General features: G+C 39.3%; 1 protein-coding gene across 2 annotated transcripts in view; it reads left to right on the forward strand.

The window, feature by feature from the left end:
• Positions 1-553: 553 nt before the first annotated feature.
• Positions 554-18,674, forward strand: part of LOC145786758 (death-inducer obliterator 1-like) — a 50,290-nt gene continuing 32,169 nt past the window's right edge. For both annotated transcript variants that reach the window (XM_082598492.1, XM_082598493.1), the window contains exons 1-14: positions 554-820; positions 1,251-1,323; positions 1,841-1,968; positions 2,387-2,549; positions 2,686-2,717; positions 6,157-6,196; positions 7,000-7,188; positions 7,536-7,659; positions 15,477-15,563; positions 16,090-16,207; positions 16,708-16,778; positions 17,428-17,586; positions 18,089-18,159; positions 18,553-18,670. In XM_082598492.1, coding sequence (XP_082454618.1) covers positions 586-820; positions 1,251-1,323; positions 1,841-1,968; positions 2,387-2,549; positions 2,686-2,717; positions 6,157-6,196; positions 7,000-7,188; positions 7,536-7,659; positions 15,477-15,563; positions 16,090-16,207; positions 16,708-16,778; positions 17,428-17,586; positions 18,089-18,159; positions 18,553-18,670 — 1,608 coding nt within the window. In that variant the 5' untranslated portion in view covers positions 554-585. The remainder of the gene's footprint in view (positions 821-1,250; positions 1,324-1,840; positions 1,969-2,386; positions 2,550-2,685; positions 2,718-6,156; positions 6,197-6,999; positions 7,189-7,535; positions 7,660-15,476; positions 15,564-16,089; positions 16,208-16,707; positions 16,779-17,427; positions 17,587-18,088; positions 18,160-18,552; positions 18,671-18,674) is intronic.

Consider the following 18,674-nt stretch of genomic DNA (forward strand, 5'->3'; position numbering starts at 1 on the left):
AGTTCAATTGTATTTCTATAGCCACATACAATTTACAAATGCAATTTCAACTTTAGTAGTGTTTTGGGGGTGTGTTAGCTATAGCTGCATTATGTGTTTCACCACCTAAAAGTTTTTCATGCCCGCTTGTACTGTACACACACAGGTTGCCACTTTGTGCTTTGGTGTGCTGCAGCATTGCATGTTATTGCTCTGTCTTTTTCCCACACTTGAAAAGAATGTAATAGAAATAAAAAGAAATGAAAATTTACAAACCAAACAACAATGGCATTCAACAATCAACATTTTTGTTGCAACCAGAAGTGTATATTCAGTAATATTCACGTGTTTACCAGGAGCAGCTAAAAGGCACCTGCTGCCACATTGTCGATGCTAATTATATGCAAAAGAGTGGATTAACTTTTGCATTTAGCTTGCCAGGATTACAGGAAGTAGTTTACTTTGCTTTTTGTCGGCTTTTGACTGCAGTTGCAACATGATGAATTTCGTTATGTATTTTTAAGTAGGCTATGAAAGTACTTTTTGTTGATCATTTTTCTGTTTTTAGACGTGTTTCAAATTATAAGATTTTGTAGTGATTATAGAATGAGTCATAGTAATCTATTTACTGATCTGGAGGAGGAACCACCTGGTGGGATGCAGGAGTCGGAAACTGATCGGAAGAACGATTCTCCACCCTCTTCACAGGAAGACTCACTTTCGTCATCTCCTTTGGTTAGTACTGTCCCAATGAAGAATTACGCTGCCAATGATTCAAAGCAAAGTGACAACTCAAAACACCATGTAAAACCTTCAAAGAGGTTGCCTGAGCAACAACCTGGTGAGATATGTTGTGAAATGTTTTGTATGTGTCTTGTAATTTAATTTTAGTCTAAGTAATTTTTATTGCATTGTACAATATATTTTGCAGTACGGTATTTTCATTGATTGTATTTATCTGTTGTTTTCTTTATTATTTGTTTCACATGCTAAGTATGAAATTTTCGTCCGCCATGCAGCACTTTATTAGCTTACTGCAAATTAATTCAATTGCAACAACAACGACTTTCAGTGTCTACAAATGGATAGAAAATAAAATGATTGCTTGTTTTGTTTGTCAAGTGATCGCTGGGTAAGCTTTCCCGACTGCCCAAGCATGAGGTCAGGACACAAGATGTTAGTTCTGTATTTCGAATTTCATTGTGGTGTATCGTTTTGCTGCGATTGGAAAATTTTATGTCATGTATTGCTTTGCTCAATTTCCTGTAAAGGTTGGAAGATGAAAGAAGAAGACACAGAAGAAGATGATCCTGATGCTAAGAGAAGCTTGGGGAACAACCAAGAGTGAGAAGAGTTTTAACTAAATCTCATCTTTACTTGTCATTAACAATAAAGATGGTTGCTTTAAATCAGTCATGTTTTACCTTTATTGAAATCTTCAGTTTTTTGTTGCTTGTCTATTGTATCATACAAGTAAACATTCCACCCTGTCTCACTGTATCACTCTACGTAAGTGACCATCCATTTCCTTGAAACTACTTCAAGTTTCATATTGTAAGATTGTGCCTGAATACTTTGAGTTGATGAATGTTGATGGTGTGTAGTTGTGTACAGGTTTACGTCAAGTAGTTGAAGATTTACATTAAGTGAACCGGAAGGCAAAGAAGCCAATCTTGGTATCCACCTTCAGGCATGCCTTTAAGTGTCTAGCCAGAGACACAGCCACATGCGCTTGAGCGGTGTTGAACCAGCGCCCTTTCAAATGTCAAACCAGTCCCACCACTTGGCTATGCAGCCGACCTATATACAGTATGATGGTGATAACAAAGAGAAGAATATAATTTCAAACTCTTTTATCCAGGAGGACAAAAGGTGAACCAGTCACTCCTCCATTGAGGAGGAGCTCACGAGCAAACAAAGGAATTGGGAAGGAGATATTTGATCCTTCCTACATCCCAATGTCTCATAAGAAGAGTTTGGATCCACCCAGTAAGCATTTATCTCCGTTGTTGTTTGGTTTATTAACTGGCATAAAAGATTGTGAACATGAAAAGTAATAAATTAAATGTCATATTCAACATCATATCTCCGCTGTCCTTGTGACCGTAAGTGCAAAAGTTTAAACCACAATTAGTTATTTATTGTTTCGGTCTATCATATAGGTATTTGTAATGCACTACAACATAGTCCAAATTTCTCCTTTACCGCTCTTTCCAGAAATGCATAATGCATGGTTGATATTAGCTATTGAATCCATAAAAATATAGTGGGCCAATCCCAGTCAGGATCGTCATCATCATCGACCATGCCTGAATAAGGCGTCGGCTACCGGGATTCTGTACAGCGCTTTGAGTATAGCCTACGTCATAATACGCAAATCAAAACAGTTCAAAATAATATTTTCAAGAACGATTCGATTCTCCGTGCACGGATTGCTCCATGTCTCCGGTCCTCTCTGCCACATCGTCCCCTAACAGAGGGGGGAGGATCGTGGTGGGCCGCTCCCCCAAACGTCGCAAGGTACCTAAGACGACCCAAGAGGAGTCTGAGGAGCTACCCAATGCAGATATGTGAGTGTTTTATTTAAGGAAGTTTAAAATATTTCAAAGTTTATAACATTTGATGATCCAATGAGTTTTTGCACTGATGGAATTTATTTTTGCGTTGTTGTTTATTTGACTTTAATATTATTTTGTTACATTTTAGAAAGTCAAGTTCGACCAAGAAAAAAGAAAAAGGTAAAATGTTTTATTTTTTTTTTCATTCTAAAGGGTGTTTCATTAAGACGGATCGATAAAAACAGTAAATAAAACAACGTTAATTGGTAAATTTTATTGATTTCTTTAAGGAATTTATGGAAATGGGCTTCATCACTAAAGATGATTTTTTGTGAAAAATCTTCACCGGTTTGTCTTTGCTCGTGCGCCCGATCGGCGAACGTACGACGCTTCAAATGATCAGCATGCTTGAGTTCTTGTGTCAATTGAATTTTGTAAGCGTGTAGAGATAAATCTTTTGTCAAAATTCGATGCAACGTGGTTGCGGAGAGGTTCAATTCCTGCGCGCGATGGCGAATAGTGGTACCTGGACTCTCGGCCACATTCTCGCGCACTGCAGCAATGTTTTCAGCCGAACAGCATAAACGAGCACGCAATGGTGTTACTTTCGGTTCCCAGGTCGCATCATCTCTCGAAACAGCGAAGTGAAATGGCCAGCAAGATCGTGCGATTTGACGCCTCTGGATTTTTTCCTTTGGGGTTACCTTAAGAGTAAGGTCTATGCCAACAATTCCATAAATTCCATAAAGAAATCAATAAAATTTACCCATTAACATCAGGCCTTAAAACTCGTGTTTTTTTCCGGCAGCCATCGTGGCCTACCGAGAGCTCCTTCTCGGCGGCCAAATCTGCGTGCTTGGAGGCCAAAATACAATAACGATAGCACAAGTAAATAGCATTAAACTTGCAACAATGTTAAAATGATCACTTAGCGTTGTTGAAGTCTGGGCGACGTCCTGCAATAGAATCGTTGTACCACGCATTAAATGCTTTATCTGGATTGTAATCTGGTATTGCGGACCATCTAACGACTCTAAATTGTTTTAACTGCTCGCAGCTCAGTAAACTGTTTCAACTGCATACCGCCTTTTATAAAACCTGACCATTTATTCCGTTATGATGTCACCATTGAGGGTGTGAAGTCACTAACCCACAGCGTTGTCAACTATGAACATGAAGACACGTGTTTTACCCACGGATGTCAACTAACCCAGTTCTCCTTTTTAACAACGATTCAATATCTGACAACATTGAATCGATATAAAAACGACAATATTGCCAGCCGATGTAAATTAGCACTTCGTTAAAATAAACATCGGGAATTGCAAACAAAACTTACAACGCTGGTGATCGCAGCTGGATATATTCAATACAGCAGTGACTATGATGCGCTGACCTGATTCTGCGTCACTCTTTGATACTACATATTTTCGACATTTAATCCACGATCATTCTATTGCGAAATTAAATAATTGGCTAGAAGAAACCGGCGGCCAAACTTGGCCGACGGAGGAGGTAGCACCGGCGGCCATTCAAGCACTACTTAGCGGCCATTCAAGCACTACTTAGCGGCCATGGCCGCAGGCTGCTTTAAGGCTTGAACATTGTTTTATTTACTGTTTTTATCGATCCGTCTTAATGAAACACCCTGTACGTACAATTTTAGACCAACAGTTTGCTGAAATCAACCGACTCAATGATAAATTTCAGGCCTCGAAACAACTTTTTTTTTCCGGCGGCCAAACGTGTCCGACTGCAGCAAGCTGTTCGGCGGCCAACCACAAGCACATGGCGGCCATCGGAACATCGACACGCATCAACATACAGTCTTCAAAATTAGCACATTTTTACTTCGGCAGAAATGTTGCCGAGGCCAAACGACAAAAGTTGAAATTGCCTCGGCAATTGCTGTGAACGTTTATTACAAAACAATTGTACCTAAACATGCAAAATGAGAAGCGAAAAATATACTAGAGTAGTTCATCACGACCGCACTGTTTGATTTGTTGTGATGTAATAATACCAAAAGTAGCGATAAAGCGAGCAGCAAGATATCAATCAATCAATCAATCATTTTATTTTTCGTCATTAACGCGTCCGCGGCGAAAAAGATACTAACTACAAAAATCCATAGGTTATAGACCTACCAGCTAGTTAATGAACGGGAAAAGGTGGCAAAACCTTGGAAGGTTTAAAACGTGCCTGAATGGAAAATTATGTAGTAGGCTAGCCTATATATCAGTAGTTAGCACGGCCACACGCTGTCGTCGCACGCTGTTACAGTAATTCACGTTAAATAACTCACGGGGAGAAAAGTAAGTTAATTTTGGGTTGATTCAACGTTCGAGTCAGCACAAATCGATTTAATTTTCCCCCGGGTTATATTGCGTAACAACAATGCCCAATAAGAAATTTACGTTTGTTTTACATTAATTCGACATCTAACAACGTTGAATGATCATAAAATAACGTTAATTGCTCAACCAGGTACCGTAACAAATTAATAGCTCCCTGCGAGAAGATTGCCTCGATTTACGTATACACTAACATAATTTCGGCACACTTGGGATACTGCGAACAACACAAAGTATGTTTGATAAGAACTAGCTGTCAGAATCGGAATCATCAGATGCTGTATCGGAGCACGAGGTTGTCGCGTCGTCACTGGAATAAGACACATCAAGAGGCTCATGGTTTGGCTGTAAATCTACACCGTCTTCGCCGTTCGCAATGAAGCGTCCACGTTTTGCGGCTCTCGGGCTTTGATACTAATCCACACGCCTCTTTCTTTTTCGTAGAGCTCCATCAGGGTGTTGACTAAGGAACAAATCTATGGCTGTGCCATAACGGCTGATGAGAGGAATGTCTAACCCTAACCTTACAAGCGCTCTTGTGGCCTCGGCGATTTTATTGCCGATGCTAATGCGCCATTCATGCATCTGCGTCAGCAATGAAGACTGAATATATCACATCAATGAAGTGTATTGTGATGTCACTTGCATCCTGCTCATGACAGACATCAGCTGCTGGGTCCATCAATAATGTTAAGAATTCAAGCATAGACAGTGTGTATTGTGATTGATCGGGTGCTTTGACTGCTTTCTAATCCTTTGTGATTATAAGTGGCAAAGTACTTTATTCACAAGGGCGCTTGCGCAAAATTTTCTCGGAACTTCATGGCGGACAAATACGGCCGACGGAAGGGCGAGACCCGGCGGACAAAATCTTGGTTTTTGTAGGTTAATCGCGGCCATGGCCGCGATGGCCGCCTTCAGTTTCGAGGCCTGAATTTGTATTTTGAAGCTGCAAATACCAACTTTAAATCTGGTTGAGAAAAGTTTATTTGAAGGCATCAACAGTTTCTTCAATAAGCAAAGCTTCATGACCAAATGAACTGATTGTGCTCCAAAAGAGGAAAGTAGTTTCAGTGAAGATCAAGGTTAATAACTAAAGCATACCCTTACCCAGCTCACACAGAGGTTATCCTCAGAATGAAGTAGATGAAGATCTAGTTTATGATAATCTGTTCGTAATCTCGACTGTAGATACTTGATGCTTTTGCATTGCACAGCTCCTCATGGAACTGATTGCTTTTATTTATTTTTATTTTTTTATTCAGGGAAAACTAAAAAAGAGAAATCTGATGAAGAACACAAAGCGTATGTTCAATTGTTCATTGGTTGTTGTCGATATTGTCGCGTTTCAAAACCAACCCAAAGTAAAGTCATCGAGGGCTTACAGACCCAGTATCGTTTATTTACGAACTCACCCACTCAAATTATTAAAAATTGCTTGGCAGTGAGTAGTTTACGAAGGAGGGAGCTCAAGAAACTGGCCACCTTACAGCATCTTACCATATTTGAAAGGCTTGGTTCTTATACCATAAGTACTATGACTTCACTGTCGCTATTGTTGTAGGCATGTTATACTTTTTCAACATGCGTGGTATCTCATACGGGTCTGCTACTATTCGGTGAGTCCGATTCGGTGAGAGCCTTTTTCGGTGAGAGCCCTATTCGGTGATTTTTTTGAATTTTTTTTTGAAAATTATCGGGTACCGTAGCCTAATTAAAACCCCTAACCCCTAACCCCAAAAACCCAAACCCCAAAAACCCAAACCCAAACCCCCAAAACCCCAAAACCGCAAACCCCAACCCCCAAAAACCCCCAACCCCCCAAAAACCCCCTAACCCCAAAACCGCAACCCCCAAAAACCCCCAAACCCCAAACACCCCCAAACCCCAAAAACCCCCAACCCCCCAAACCCCCTATCCTCTATCCCCCAACCCCTAACCCTATAACGGCAATGATAATTAGGCTACGGCGCGCAATAATTTAAAAAAAAACTCACCGAATAGGGCTCTCACCGAAAAAGGCTCTCACCGAATAGGGAACTCACCGAATCGGACTCACCGAATCGGGCCATTTCGTCTCATACATCCAACTATGTTTGAAACTGCAGGCCAATCAGCAAAGTAGATTTCAGCGACGACGATGACAATGTGCCACTGAAGCAACTCAAAGATGATGACGATTCATCATTATCATCATCATCATCATCGTCTTCCGATGATGACAGTGATGATAGCGATGACAGTTACAACAACCCCGATCGGCTGTGGTGCATATGCAAGAAGCCACACAACAACAGGTTTGTACTGACTGATCCCGCACGCACTTGAGTGCCAGGTGTTGCATTTTAAAACCTTGGTCTAATACAGACTCTGTAAATAACATAAAACAGTAGTTTTGTGAGTATGAAGTGATTCCAGGGTGTTGAGGATTGTTTAGCTTCCCAAAGAGCTTCCAGTGTAGTCTGTAGTAATTGTTTGTTGATTGGTAGAAAATGTTATTCCGGCGGATCGTGAAAGTGATGACAGCAACAGACCACGGGTTGTGCTCTTCATCGTGTGATCTGCTAATGAAGCCAAGTCGTTCAACGAAATTGTCAGGTTATGTCGGGCTTGTCGGCTCCATCTTAAAATTTCATCTCTTTAGATTTATGATCTCCTGCGATCAGTGTGAGGAATGGTACCATGGAGACTGCGTTGGGATCACATTGCAACGTGGGAAGAAGATGGAAGAGAATAATGAAGAGTATGTCTGCTCGAAGTGTGTCAAGGTAACACGCATGTGATTTTATGCAGAGGTGTGGAGCCGGAGGGATTGTGGCGTGTCCGGAGAGGGCCAGTTGTAAACTCAGGAGTCAGAGCCGTATATTTATTTTGCCCGACTCCACAGCCTCGGTTCTGTGGAACTATTAACACAACCGTGTATTTTGTTCAGCGAGTTTCTTTTGTAATTCTCTGACAAGGTAAAGTCATTTTATGGTGTGTTGTAGTAAAATAGTTCTTGACCAATTCAAAAAAGGTGACGCGCAAACGCAATTTCAGGCAACTGGTGCGCATGCGCATTTCCAACCATATGACGCGCATGCGCATTTAACAAAGTCTACTGTAGTTCTACTTAGATGCAAGTCAGTGTTTTAACAATATTTTTGTTCCAAGATTTTAGATCTACACTTTTTGCTGGGTCATTCTATTCTAATACAGTCACACTGTGTAGCCCACCCTCTCAGAATTTCTTCATTTTTAATATGTTAGAGCTATTGGCAGTGGCGCGGTCAGACCTTCAACATTGGGGGGGGGGGGGGGCAAAATATTGACAGTGCAAGACAGTAGCATAGTCAAAAATTTTGAAAGGGGGGGTGTTGACAGCCGGCGGGCGAAGCCCGATGGCGTGATCGCCGAAGGCGACACTTAGCGGCGGGGGGTCTGGGGGCCTCCCCCAGAAAATTTTGAAAAATTACTTTCAGTTTGGTGCATTCTGAGAGCATTTTCAACAAAATTGTCGGTATGAATATTTCTGTAAAATGGTGCTGTCCGGTGGCATAGCAAAAGGATAAGATCATGTTTTCTTCGGCATTTTTCGAAAATAAAGCTAAGTCTCTATGTTTTCTTGTTGCTAATTCTAGACAGATATTTGAATGTTTGGTACTGGCAAAACTCGCTCTTTTAATGCAGTTTCGTTTAAAATTAGGCAAACTTTGTTTTAGAGACATAGGTTGATTGCTTTTTTTTGCGAGATTATTACAGTTTTATTATTTATCAATTTTCTCCTTGGTTGATTCAAAAAACGATCTTATTCCGGTAAGTCACTAACTTTTATGCTCTGAAGTCAACCCAAAGTTTAGAAAATGTAACGTCATAGAGGTCATACATCTTAATGAAAGTCAAACAAAAAGCTTTGAGACAATGAAGTTCCTTTAGGTTATTTCTGATACATTCAAGTTTTGTATGACGAATAGCTGTTTAGATGTTAATCTAGATCGAACAAGCGATCTCAGCAGTTGCGGATGGCTTGCATCCTTGCACAGTTTGACAAGAAACTACATCATAGGCTACAACTTTTCTTGTAAACAATGTATTAACATACGTAAATTCAGTTTGAAAGGTTGAAACCCCCAAACCCCCCTCCCTTGGCTACGCCACTGGTGCAAGACAGTGGTATATTATTTAATTTCTCTTGTTTTCTACCAGGGCTGGAAAAAATGTTTAGCTTCCCGGGAATCTGTTTTTAGAGAAAAAATTTCCCGCGGCTTACAATCACGATAATGAGAACCTTATATTTTACTGATCTCCGGAGCTGACGTAAACCTTAAAAGTCATGTCGACATATTCTTGATGCCCCCCTTATCGAAAATTGTTCTTTGTAATACCGCTTTGAAGGAGGATTACGACTATGAACAAAAGAATAAATTATAAACTTCATTTTGAATTGAAAAGACATGACGTAGCCTAATGTCTTCCAACCTTAGTTATATATTTTTTCATTACGTAACGTCTTGTAGGAATAAATTGAAAATCAGTATGATCACTCAAAATGAAAGCAATGGGTCTACGAATCCTCACTAAATCAATCAGTCAATGGTCTTGTTGCACTGAAGATGACAACCTTATATTTCACTGATCCCCGGAGCTGACGTAAACCAGGCATAGATCTGTTGACTCAATGCAAACCCTTTGAAGGTTGGAGGGGGGCTATCAATTCAACTTTTTTGTATCAACAGTTGTATCTCTAAAACCACTGAGGCTGCGACTACGAGATTTACTGACTTTTCCTAACTTTTATTCACCTGTATTGAGCTGAAATTTTGAGCGAATGAAGGTTATAAATTGAAAGACATAAGGCATTTCTCAGCGTATCCTCTGAAATATTTCATATTCTATTGTGAAACATTTTCCCACCAGCTGGATGAAAGTAATTAATTTGGTCCATGTCTCGTTAATCCTAACTGTTTCACAGCGTGAAGGGCATTGGCTGTATGTAAAATAATGTAAAAAAAATTAATCACAACATTACTATGCACGTTCTTCATTACTCTACCAAAAAATAATGTGTAAACTCACGCTACAAATTACACTCATAAGTGACCTCAACATTTCAACGTATATGAGCAGTTCTAAAATTCACATAGTTTTAATTTTCGGATATGCTCAGCGTGAATAATTTTACAAAGTGAATCCCAAATTTTGAAACCATGCCAAAATAACAGAGATATCACTCCTAAAGCATAAGAAGAATTGACAGCCCCCCCCCCCAAACTGAGCAAGACTCCAGGAGCCCAATCTTCTATGGGTTAAAAGTCATGTCGACTTATTCTTGATGCCCCCCTTATCGAAAATTGTTCTTTGTAGTACCGCTTCGAAGGTGGATTACGACTATGAACAAAAGAATAAATTTTAAACTTCATATTTGTATTGAAAATACATGACGTAATGTCTTCCAACCTTATCACATTTTTTTCATTACGTAATATTTACCACCACCAAACCACTTTTGACGATCGAATTTGTTAATATATTATTCGGTAAAATGTTTAGATGATGTCACGTCATTACGCTGATTTGAGATATAATTTCATTCATGACGTCGTATGGATGAAAAACTTTTACAAGTTTTATACTCTGCTGAGATTAAAGAAGTAACATAAATGATAAATATTGGAGAAATTGAGTCTCCTTTACAACTTAAGAATCGAACAACGCAAACTGCTGAAACAAAACGTTTTGTTTAAGTGAAAGAATCACTGCAAGCAACCAATGCCAAAATGCGCGCGGAAGAAGTCATGGGAGTGTGAGGTATCAAAATTTTAACAGGTTGTTATTTTTCTACATCAATGTGACGTTAGTTAAAACTTTAAAAAGTCTATATCTTTGCTTCTGTAGAAAATCTTTTAATCTACTGTACAATTTAGTCATCAAGGTTTTCCATACTTTTTTTTAAAGAGAGAGCTTTTACCCCCCCCCCTTGCAACTTGAGTTGAATTACTAGAGGTTGGGATCCAAATATTAGTATGTATTAATAAAAAATTTTTTTAAAAAGATGATGCCCAAAGCATTGGGGGGGCAGCTGCCCCGCCTGCCCCCCCCCCTTCCGGCGCCACTGGCTATTGGGAAAAGATGAAGATTGGCGTTTACGCCGTCAAAATCCATCAAGCGGTTTTCAAGATATCGACGATTACATTTTTGCCACTAGAAGCGCTGTTTTCGTATCACAAAAACAAAAATGGCTGATAATTCTTAGTTTTTAATATACAGAAAGAATAAAAATATGTATCTTATAGTTTTTTGGGGTAAGGAATTCAAATATGTTATTACATTTGTGAAAAAAGCAAAGGAAAACACTTTATTTTATTGAACAAAAGTTTTGGGGTACTCTATTTCAATTTTCAATGCCCCATATCTTAAATCTGCAAAAAGATTTTTTCCCCAACCAATGCTAAACTGTCAAGAAAAGCTACCTGCTTCATGTGCAAAGGCATGATAAATACGTTTTTTTGTAAACTTCTGCAATTGACATGAATGTTTCATTGCTGATATTCACAATGTTTTCAATCAATAGACTTGAAGTGTAGTACATGATCACAGTCACACAGAATAGGCATTATGATGTTGTAGCGGTTGGGGAACTATCTGACTAGTTGTAAGACTCCAGCAACCGCCCAACCGCTACTCTGGAAAGGGGTTTCTTGTTTGCGGGAGTATGAAAACGAATGTACTCCACTACTCCTAACAGACATACACTTTCAGCTGAGTAATAACAAAACTAGGAGGCAATTTGTGCTTTCAACAAAAAGTTAGTTTCAGACTTAAGATACAAGGCAGGTGCTGTTCTGATAAGGAACCCTCATAAAAATCTTTATCAGAGACTGACCAGCATGCTCAGCTGAATATTAAAATGGTAATTTGAGACATCAATAATACATAAATATACATTGTCATTATACGATATGTTGGAATCCTACAATGTCACAGTAAGTGTTCTGGATTAACAAAAAAGGCTACTTTCTTCTTTCCAAAGATATGATAAATGTGTAGTGTTGCAAACTTTTGCAGTTGGTTACTTGGTATGAATGTCTATTGTTCATTGCAAGAATTTATCAGTTTTTTCATGCAATGGTTGGAACGACTTGTGAAGCATGATTAAATTTGTTAAATCAATTCAGCGATAGTTATTCAGTTATGAAGAAATGCAGAAATCTAAATAATCAATAACAAAATGGCAAGGCTATTTGATTTAATTCCGATAGTTAATGAGACTTCGATTACTACCGGAAGTGTATAAAGTGTATATTTATCTTCTTCGTTTGAACCTTTTTCTTCGCCACTTCAATGGTCGAGGGGCTCTGCCTTTTACCACCCTTGGGCAGTGGTGGCGACGTGGTCTAGATGTTTATAAGTGTATATTATAAAGTGATCAATGCTGTCAGAGTGCTCAATGTGATGTGTGTTACCATCTTGACTTTTAGGAATTTAATAGGCAAATAACTTATTGTAGAACATGCTGTACAATACACAGCATTAACTACAATTTATGTGTCAAAGTTATGGAACTGGAGAAGTGCTTTATTGGCAAATCAAACGAGTCTGATGAGTATCATAAAACGTATTGGCAGTGCAAGACAGAAGCGTAGTTGGCAGCCGGCGGGCGAAGCCCGATAACGTGTTCGCTGAAGGCGACACTTAGCGGCGAGGGGTCTGGGGGTCCTCCCCCAGAAAATTTTGAAAAATTACTTTCAGTTTAGTGCATTCTGAGAGCATTTTCAACAAAATTGTGGGTATGAATATTCCTGTAAAATGGTGCTATCCGGTGGCATAGCGAAAGGATAAGATCATGTTTTCTTCGGCATTTTTCGGATATAAAGCTAAGTCTCTATGTTTTCTTGTAGCTAATTTCAGGCTGAGATATTCGAATGTTTGGTATTAATTGGCAAAAGTCGCTCTTTTAATGCAGTTTCGTTTAAAATTAGGCAAACTTTGTTTTAGAGACATAGGTTGATTGCTTTTTTTTGCGAGATTATTACAGTTTTATTATTTATCAATTTTCTCCTTGGTTGATCTAAAAAGCGATCTTATTCCGGTAAGTCACTAACTTTTATGCTTTAAAGTCAACCCAAAGTTTAGAAAATGTAACGTCATAGACGTCATACATCTTGATGAGTGTCAAACAAAAAGCTTTGAGATAATGAAGTTACTTTATTTCTGATGTATTCAAGTTTTGTATAACGAATAGCTGTTTAGACGTTAATCTATTCTAGATCGAACAAGCGACCTCAGCAGTTGCAGATGGCTTGCATCCTTTCACAGTTTGACGTGAAATTACATCATAGGCTGAAGCTTTTCTTGCAAACAATGTATTAACATACGTAAATTCAATTTGAAAGGTTGAAACCCCCAAACCCCCCTCCCTTGGCTACGCCACTGGTGCAAGACAGTGATATATTATTTAATTTCTCTTCTTTTCTACTGCTATTGTTTATTGCGATATAGCCTACCAAAAGTCCCACATTTTTGACATGTGTGATCTGTTGAAAAAAATAAAATTCAAAATAAATCACAGTTGGATTCCGTATGGGACTTGCAACTGCCATGGCTAGCGAAATTCTGCCTTGCTTTTTTCCAGATTGAAAAACCACTTTTACAAATGCTTCACTGAAAGTAAAAATAATCAATTAAAACGCCAACCCCAGCCAGCTTAATCTGTTGTTTTTACATCGATTCAACGTTGTAGGGCGTTGAATCAATGTAAAAGATGCACAAGCTTGCTCGCGGGGACGCAAGTCTTCCAACTTAAAGGCAATAAGCAACGCAATATCCTCAGAAATAAAAGAATGAGAAAAGAATTTTACTACAAGTGAAACGCATTTTAACGTCTAATAAACGTAGGAACATGTTGACTTTACTTGTATTATTTCGTCATACTGCATTTTTTGCATCTTAATACGTATATAATATAATTGTTCGCTCATTGTGTGTTTTAAACTTTATCGTCATTATATTGCGCATGAAATCTTCGTGGATAAGATAAAGACACATTAAGAATAAAAAATCATTTAACACCGGTGGAGCAAAATTGCAGTTTAATAGAATAAACTTTAACTAATATTAACAGGACAATAACATACCGAGCTGTTGAAAACTCGACAGGGAAAGCAAAATGTGGCATCCTTAGCTTCTGAATACTCCAGCCAGAGATAATCATCAAACCACTGGTTACTTACTGTATTACTTTAGTAGACTTCGTTTTCAATCAACATTACATCCTTGAAACATGGAATGACCCACTGCTGTATGCACTGCCACCACTCAAGAACCAAGCAAGAGCCAATCTGCTGAACAGCCGGTACCAATTGTTACGTGACAGGCAGCAGGCAAAGTATGCGTGAATAGAATCACAAATTCGTAATAATAACAGCAGCAAGAAGAGCAAGTTTAAAATAAAAGAGAAAGCTTTTATCCCCCTCCCCCCCTTGCAACTTGAGTTGGCTTCAGGTTGGGATCCAAATAAAAAAAAAAACAATATGTAAGAATATAAAAAAAAAAATGAAGATGATGCCCAAAACATTGGGGGGCAGCTGCCCCGCCTGCCCCCCCTCTGCCGGCGCCACTGCGTATAGGTTATTTCAAAGAGCCGGAGTCAAAGTGAGAGATTGCAAGGATGACTCAAGTGCAAAAGTTTGCAACAAATTACATTTATCTGCTTTTACACATGAAACAGATAGCCTTGATGTCTTGTTACTTCAGAACATTTACTATGACATCATAATGCATATGCTGTGTGATCATGTATTTTTTATTAAAAGTGTATGGAGAATCAGCAGAGCCCTATTTATGGGATATGCATTTCACTCTTCAACTGTAGAGCATCATTAGTGCCTTATTCAAATAGAAAATAATGTGATTATATATTACACTTCAAGTCTATTGATTGAAAACATTATAAATGTAGCAATAAAACATTTATGTTAATTGCAGAAGTTTACAAAAAAAACGTATTTATCATGCTTTTGCATATGAAGCAGGTTGCTTTTCTTGACAGTTTAGCATTGGTTGGGGAAAAAATCTTTTTGTAGATTTGAGATATGGGGCATTGAAATGGAGTACCCCAAAACTTTTGTTCAACATAATAAAGCGTTTTCCTTTGCTTTTTTCACAAATGTAATAACATATTTGAATTCCTTACCCCAAAAACTATAAGAATACATAATTTTATTCTTTCTGTAAATTAAAAACTAAGAATTATCAGCCATTTTTGTTTTTGTGATATGAAAACAGCGCCTCTAGTGGCAAAAATGTAATCGTCGATATCTTGAAAACCGCTTGATGGATTTTGACGACGTAAATGCCAATCTTCATCTTTTCCCAATAGCTTTAACATATTAAAAAATGAAGAAATTCTGTAGAGTGACCCTGCATTTGGTGGCGAGGAAGACAAAAATCTGGCGACTTGCCCCAAACTAAACATCAACTTAAAAATGCACAAACCAATTTTTTTATTTCAAAACAAAATTTTTGAAAACATGTTTTGCTGTTTGCTCATTGTTAGAATTCAAGATTCGGTATGTTACAGTTGTATAAGTTGGATTACTATTTTCAGCAAAAGAATTACGAAAACGACGGTTTGTATAAACCCGCTGTTAAGGAACCACAAAGAAGAAAATCAACGGAAAGTACTAAAGAAAAAGTAAGTTGAACATTTGCTGTTGCAAGCCACTGTGCTTCTGGTCTATCGCCAGTGGCCTTGTGGTAGTTGCTACATTGCTTGGGAGCATTGTGTAAGTCCTGTTGCTCTTCGTGCAATATTGGCTAAGGAAGCTTCCATACAAATCTTCCACGTTGTTGTCAACCAAGCCAGCTTCTCAATCGAGAGACCTGGGTGCTACCCATTTCGTCCCCTGAAAAGATCGAGAGAAATTTTGAAATGGTTGCGGCAGCTGCGATCAGCAACTTCGGCTCTGTTGTATTTTTTTCTCGATCTTTTCAGGGGACGAAATAGGTTGCGCCCGACCTTGAAGATATTCGTTTCACAAATTTGTCATTGATCTTCACATGTGTATTTTTCCTATCATTTGGAAACTCAATGTTTATGTTATACTTACGTAATAATCAAAACAGTGTGGCAAAATCGCAGTTTAATGTTTAACCCACTCTGGTGAGACTGAGGTTGCGGATCTTCAGTTTTCTTTCTCGAATTTGCTTTTATTCCTCAGGCGTCGCTCCCTCATAAACGATCCGTGGCTCTTGATGAGAAGCTGAGGGCATCCGGGAAGACATTGAAAGGATACGCCCTCCTTGGCCAGATACAACGCTCCTCCAGCAAGCCTTCAGGTAGATAGACTTGATATATTCAGATAGACTTGCGGATTTTCAATAAATTTAATAAATTTCAACGAGCAAAATAACTTCAGGACTTTGCTTCATTGAAGCGAATGATCTTGTTGCGAAAAGTGAAATTTTGAATTCAAAATCGTATTTACTTTTAATAGTTTTGAAGAATTTATTGCTCGGACTTTTCATTAAATTGTGCACAGATAGAAGTGAAGGGTTTTGATATTATTTTGTTTGGTTTGAATCCGTTCCAGTACTAGAAACGTATATTGACAACTTGTTCTGCGGAATGAGCGGATGCAGAACTAACTTGCATAATCAGTTCATTCTCGAATTGAGAAAACCTCATCTGAAGTTTATTCTTGCCAGTTTTGCATACTCGTGAACTGTAGAGGATTTGAACCACTGACGCAGTCCGGTCATCAAGATTGACAGAGTAGTTGTTGTGGTTTTATTATCATCCTGCCATTGCATCCATGGTGACAATAAACGTTTTACAGATTCCGGCGAGCCTCACCGGAAACGTTTGAAGGTGTTCCCAGAAGGGAAAGCCAAGCAGAGTTCAGACCAGGTGAGGTATTTTAACTTATCACATGCAACTTTATTAAGTTATTGAAATTATACTTGTTGTGTTAGTCTCTAATGAATCACAAAAATCTCAGTATCTACTCACACAGTAATCCTTGCATACAGGCTCGCGTGCCGTGCAGTGATGCGTAATTACCATTGCGCGCCGTCTTTGGGCATAACAGTGCATTATGCCTTTACACTACACTACTCACACTTTGAAACATTGTGCACAAAGAATTGCCAACAGATTCTATGCATTCCGGTAGATTCCATACGTTCCAGTGGATTAGATCGCGTTCTACGTTGCCAGTCATCACACTCCCCCACAAGTGTTTGTGTCAACAATGAACAGCACTCGCAACATTTTCATCATTCCCTTGGTTTAATGAATAGTTGGTTAATTCTTATGCCCGTCCAGTTTAAAGAACTGGACGTGGAGATTAATCCACTTCGTATGTAGCTTCACCGAAACTTTCTACAATCTACATTGTAGAGCGGTGAGAGCAACGTTTATTTGTGATAGATATCACCGTGATATAAATCACAAACTACCATTGTTTAAGTTGCTACATTGATAGCGTTTTGTGGCGACGGAAGAGCTCTCCTAACCAGTCGACCACCGATTTGTAAACCAGCAGATGGTTATTCAGGGCAAAACCACCGCAACGGACAAAAAACCAAGCTCGGGTTCTTCCAGCCGGAAATGCATTGTGACGTCATGCGACAACGACGCGCTGCCCGGTTCGGTATATTGCAGCAATCAGTGCATACTACGTCACGCTAAAGAATCCCTCAAGACTATATCGAAGGTAGGTTGGAACCAGCTAATTGCCAGCTCGCCATATTGTATTATGAGCAGTAGAAGTGTATTCCCATCTTACAGCCTTCAACCGATAGAGTTGATTGTGACTTTCGTCAGATTAATCATGTTTGATTGTGGCTGTCAAGTGGCCAACTGCGCATCGAGGCCAGCTGCGTGGGCAAGTGGTGAGAGTCTCAGCACGACGCTCGAAAACACTGCTCAAGAGCATGCAGTTGTTTCGTGGGCAGAACACGACACTTAGTGCCATGCTTGAAGGTGGACACGGAGATTGGCTTCCTTGCTTTGTCCTCCACTGAATCTAAATCTTCAACGATCGGCAGTAGACCTGGATACGACAACAATTGTGACGACCGACTGCAAGTGAACGAGTGCGCTCTTGTATCACGGAACTGTGCACCTTCAAACAATTTCCATGTCGCTACTTTTTAAACGATTGCGATATCCCGCAGTGTGTCAGTAGCGAGCTATTAATCGTTGCTGTCTTTCAGGAAAAGTCAGGTGAAAAGAAAGTGAAGAACCCGAAAGAAACGCGTGAAGGAAAGCCGAGACGACCGCACAAGTACGTGGTTGGTGAAACGTTGGTTGGCGCCCAGTAGTTACAGACCTGTGTTTCTCGGCATTCGAGTGCAGCAAGAATTCAGCGATAGACACGTGTTTCGCCCATGAGGCTAGGCTCATCAGTATCGCACCACTAATTCATGCCATCTAGTTCTCAACCGCTGCTTTTATCAGTCAATTGCATCCTTACCCTTGTCACCTTGTGGAAAGAAAACAACTAAACTAACTGTCGCCTTTGTCACTTGCAATGTATGCAAGCACCGGCACATAACCTAAGCCTCCCATCAACATACGATTGAGCGTTCAGTTCAAAAAGGACAAGTTGCTGCCGATATTGCTTTGAGTTGTTTTGGCAATGATCCCCTACTTGTAGTTGTAACAATCTCTTGTACAGAGATCCAAAGAAGAGGATTCCGGTGATTTGCAAGAAGACACAAAAGATCTTGACTGGACCAAACGCTCCTTACAGAAGAGATTTGAGCGCGTTTTTAAAGCAGCACCCTTCTTATGAGGTAA

Source organism: Aplidium turbinatum, chromosome 17 (genome assembly GCF_918807975.1).
Source record: "Aplidium turbinatum chromosome 17, kaAplTurb1.1, whole genome shotgun sequence".
In the NCBI taxonomy this organism is placed as follows: domain Eukaryota; kingdom Metazoa; phylum Chordata; class Ascidiacea; order Aplousobranchia; family Polyclinidae; genus Aplidium; species Aplidium turbinatum.